The following is a 990-nucleotide window of genomic DNA, read 5'->3' as shown; positions in this document are numbered from 1 at the left end:
AACTGAAGTTTTGACTGTTAGTCGAGGGAAACATTGTTCAAATGTTCTCTGTGCCACGGATGAGCGGATACAGTGAGCATAAGCAGTCAAAGTTTGGTCTAAGAGATTTTTCATGAGTTGCTAGAAAAAGTAACTGAGTTCTTTGAAAAGGCAGTCTATTTCGATGATACATACAGTGCATCCTAAGGCGTCTTCCTCTTTGGCGTCCGGAATGCCCTTGACCCACTGAGCAGCCCTTTTCACCAATGACGCCGTCGCAGAAATAAGTGCTCGGCCTTCTTCAGTGGACGCCGTGGACCCAGCCATAAGATTCACGGTTTCTAGCTCAGTAAGTAAAGGTCGAAGAGTGTCCGGAGCTGTTTTCTTTCGCAACTTCAGCCTTGGGATCGCTGTGTTGTCATCAGTTGCTTTCCCATGAATCAAAAAGAAAAAGAGCTCACAAGCAGCGTATAGCCCAGTGAGAATAGAAAGGCGAACTACAGGCGAGGAGGCCGCCTGTCGAGGTATTTCTTGCTCTACTTCTTCAAATCCATCATCGTCAGCGTTGAGTGATACCTCCAGCCTCTCAACTGCTTCCTGAACGGAGATAACAACCTCTTTCGCGGAGCAGCATTCTCCGATCAGAGATAACAACTCCCCCGCGACTGGGTCATCGCACGATAGAAGCAGTGGAATCGAATTCAGCGGATCCTGTAATTCTGTTTCAACATTCAATATAACGTGTTAGATCAGACAACGTACGAGGAGATCTGAACATCCCGACTTGGATATAAGATGGTGTATCTCCGAAAGAGAGTACTTTGGTTTGGCATCGTGTGCAGCAGATGTGAGTAGAGCTATTATCGCTGTGCTCGCTGCCTGCAGTTCTGTCAAGATGTTTATGAGATCTATAACACGGACAGTACCTCGTCGTCAGAGCCTACAGGAAGCTGAAGCGCTGTCGCGAGATCTTTGTTCAGCGGCATCATGGTAGTCCTGTAACTTGCATCG

General features: G+C 47.4%; 1 protein-coding gene across 1 annotated transcript in view; it reads right to left on the bottom strand.

Annotated features, from left to right (window-relative positions):
* Positions 1 to 174: 174 nt before the first annotated feature.
* The window catches only part of LACBIDRAFT_336329 (uncharacterized protein), a gene marked incomplete at both ends in the record, with an annotated part of 2,349 nt that continues 1,533 nt past the window's right edge, over positions 175 to 990 (bottom strand). The window contains 3 exons of the mRNA XM_001891275.1: positions 175 to 389; positions 441 to 698; positions 742 to 887. Of these exons, the coding sequence (XP_001891310.1) occupies positions 175 to 389; positions 441 to 698; positions 742 to 887 (619 nt within the window). The remainder of the gene's footprint in view (positions 390 to 440; positions 699 to 741; positions 888 to 990) is intronic.

Source organism: Laccaria bicolor, genomic scaffold (genome assembly GCF_000143565.1).
Source record: "Laccaria bicolor S238N-H82 LACBIscaffold_655 genomic scaffold, whole genome shotgun sequence".
Classification (NCBI taxonomy): Eukaryota; Fungi; Basidiomycota; class Agaricomycetes; order Agaricales; family Hydnangiaceae; genus Laccaria; species Laccaria bicolor.
Note: the sequence above shows the minus strand (reverse complement) of the source record. Positions and strands in the feature narration are given on the sequence as shown.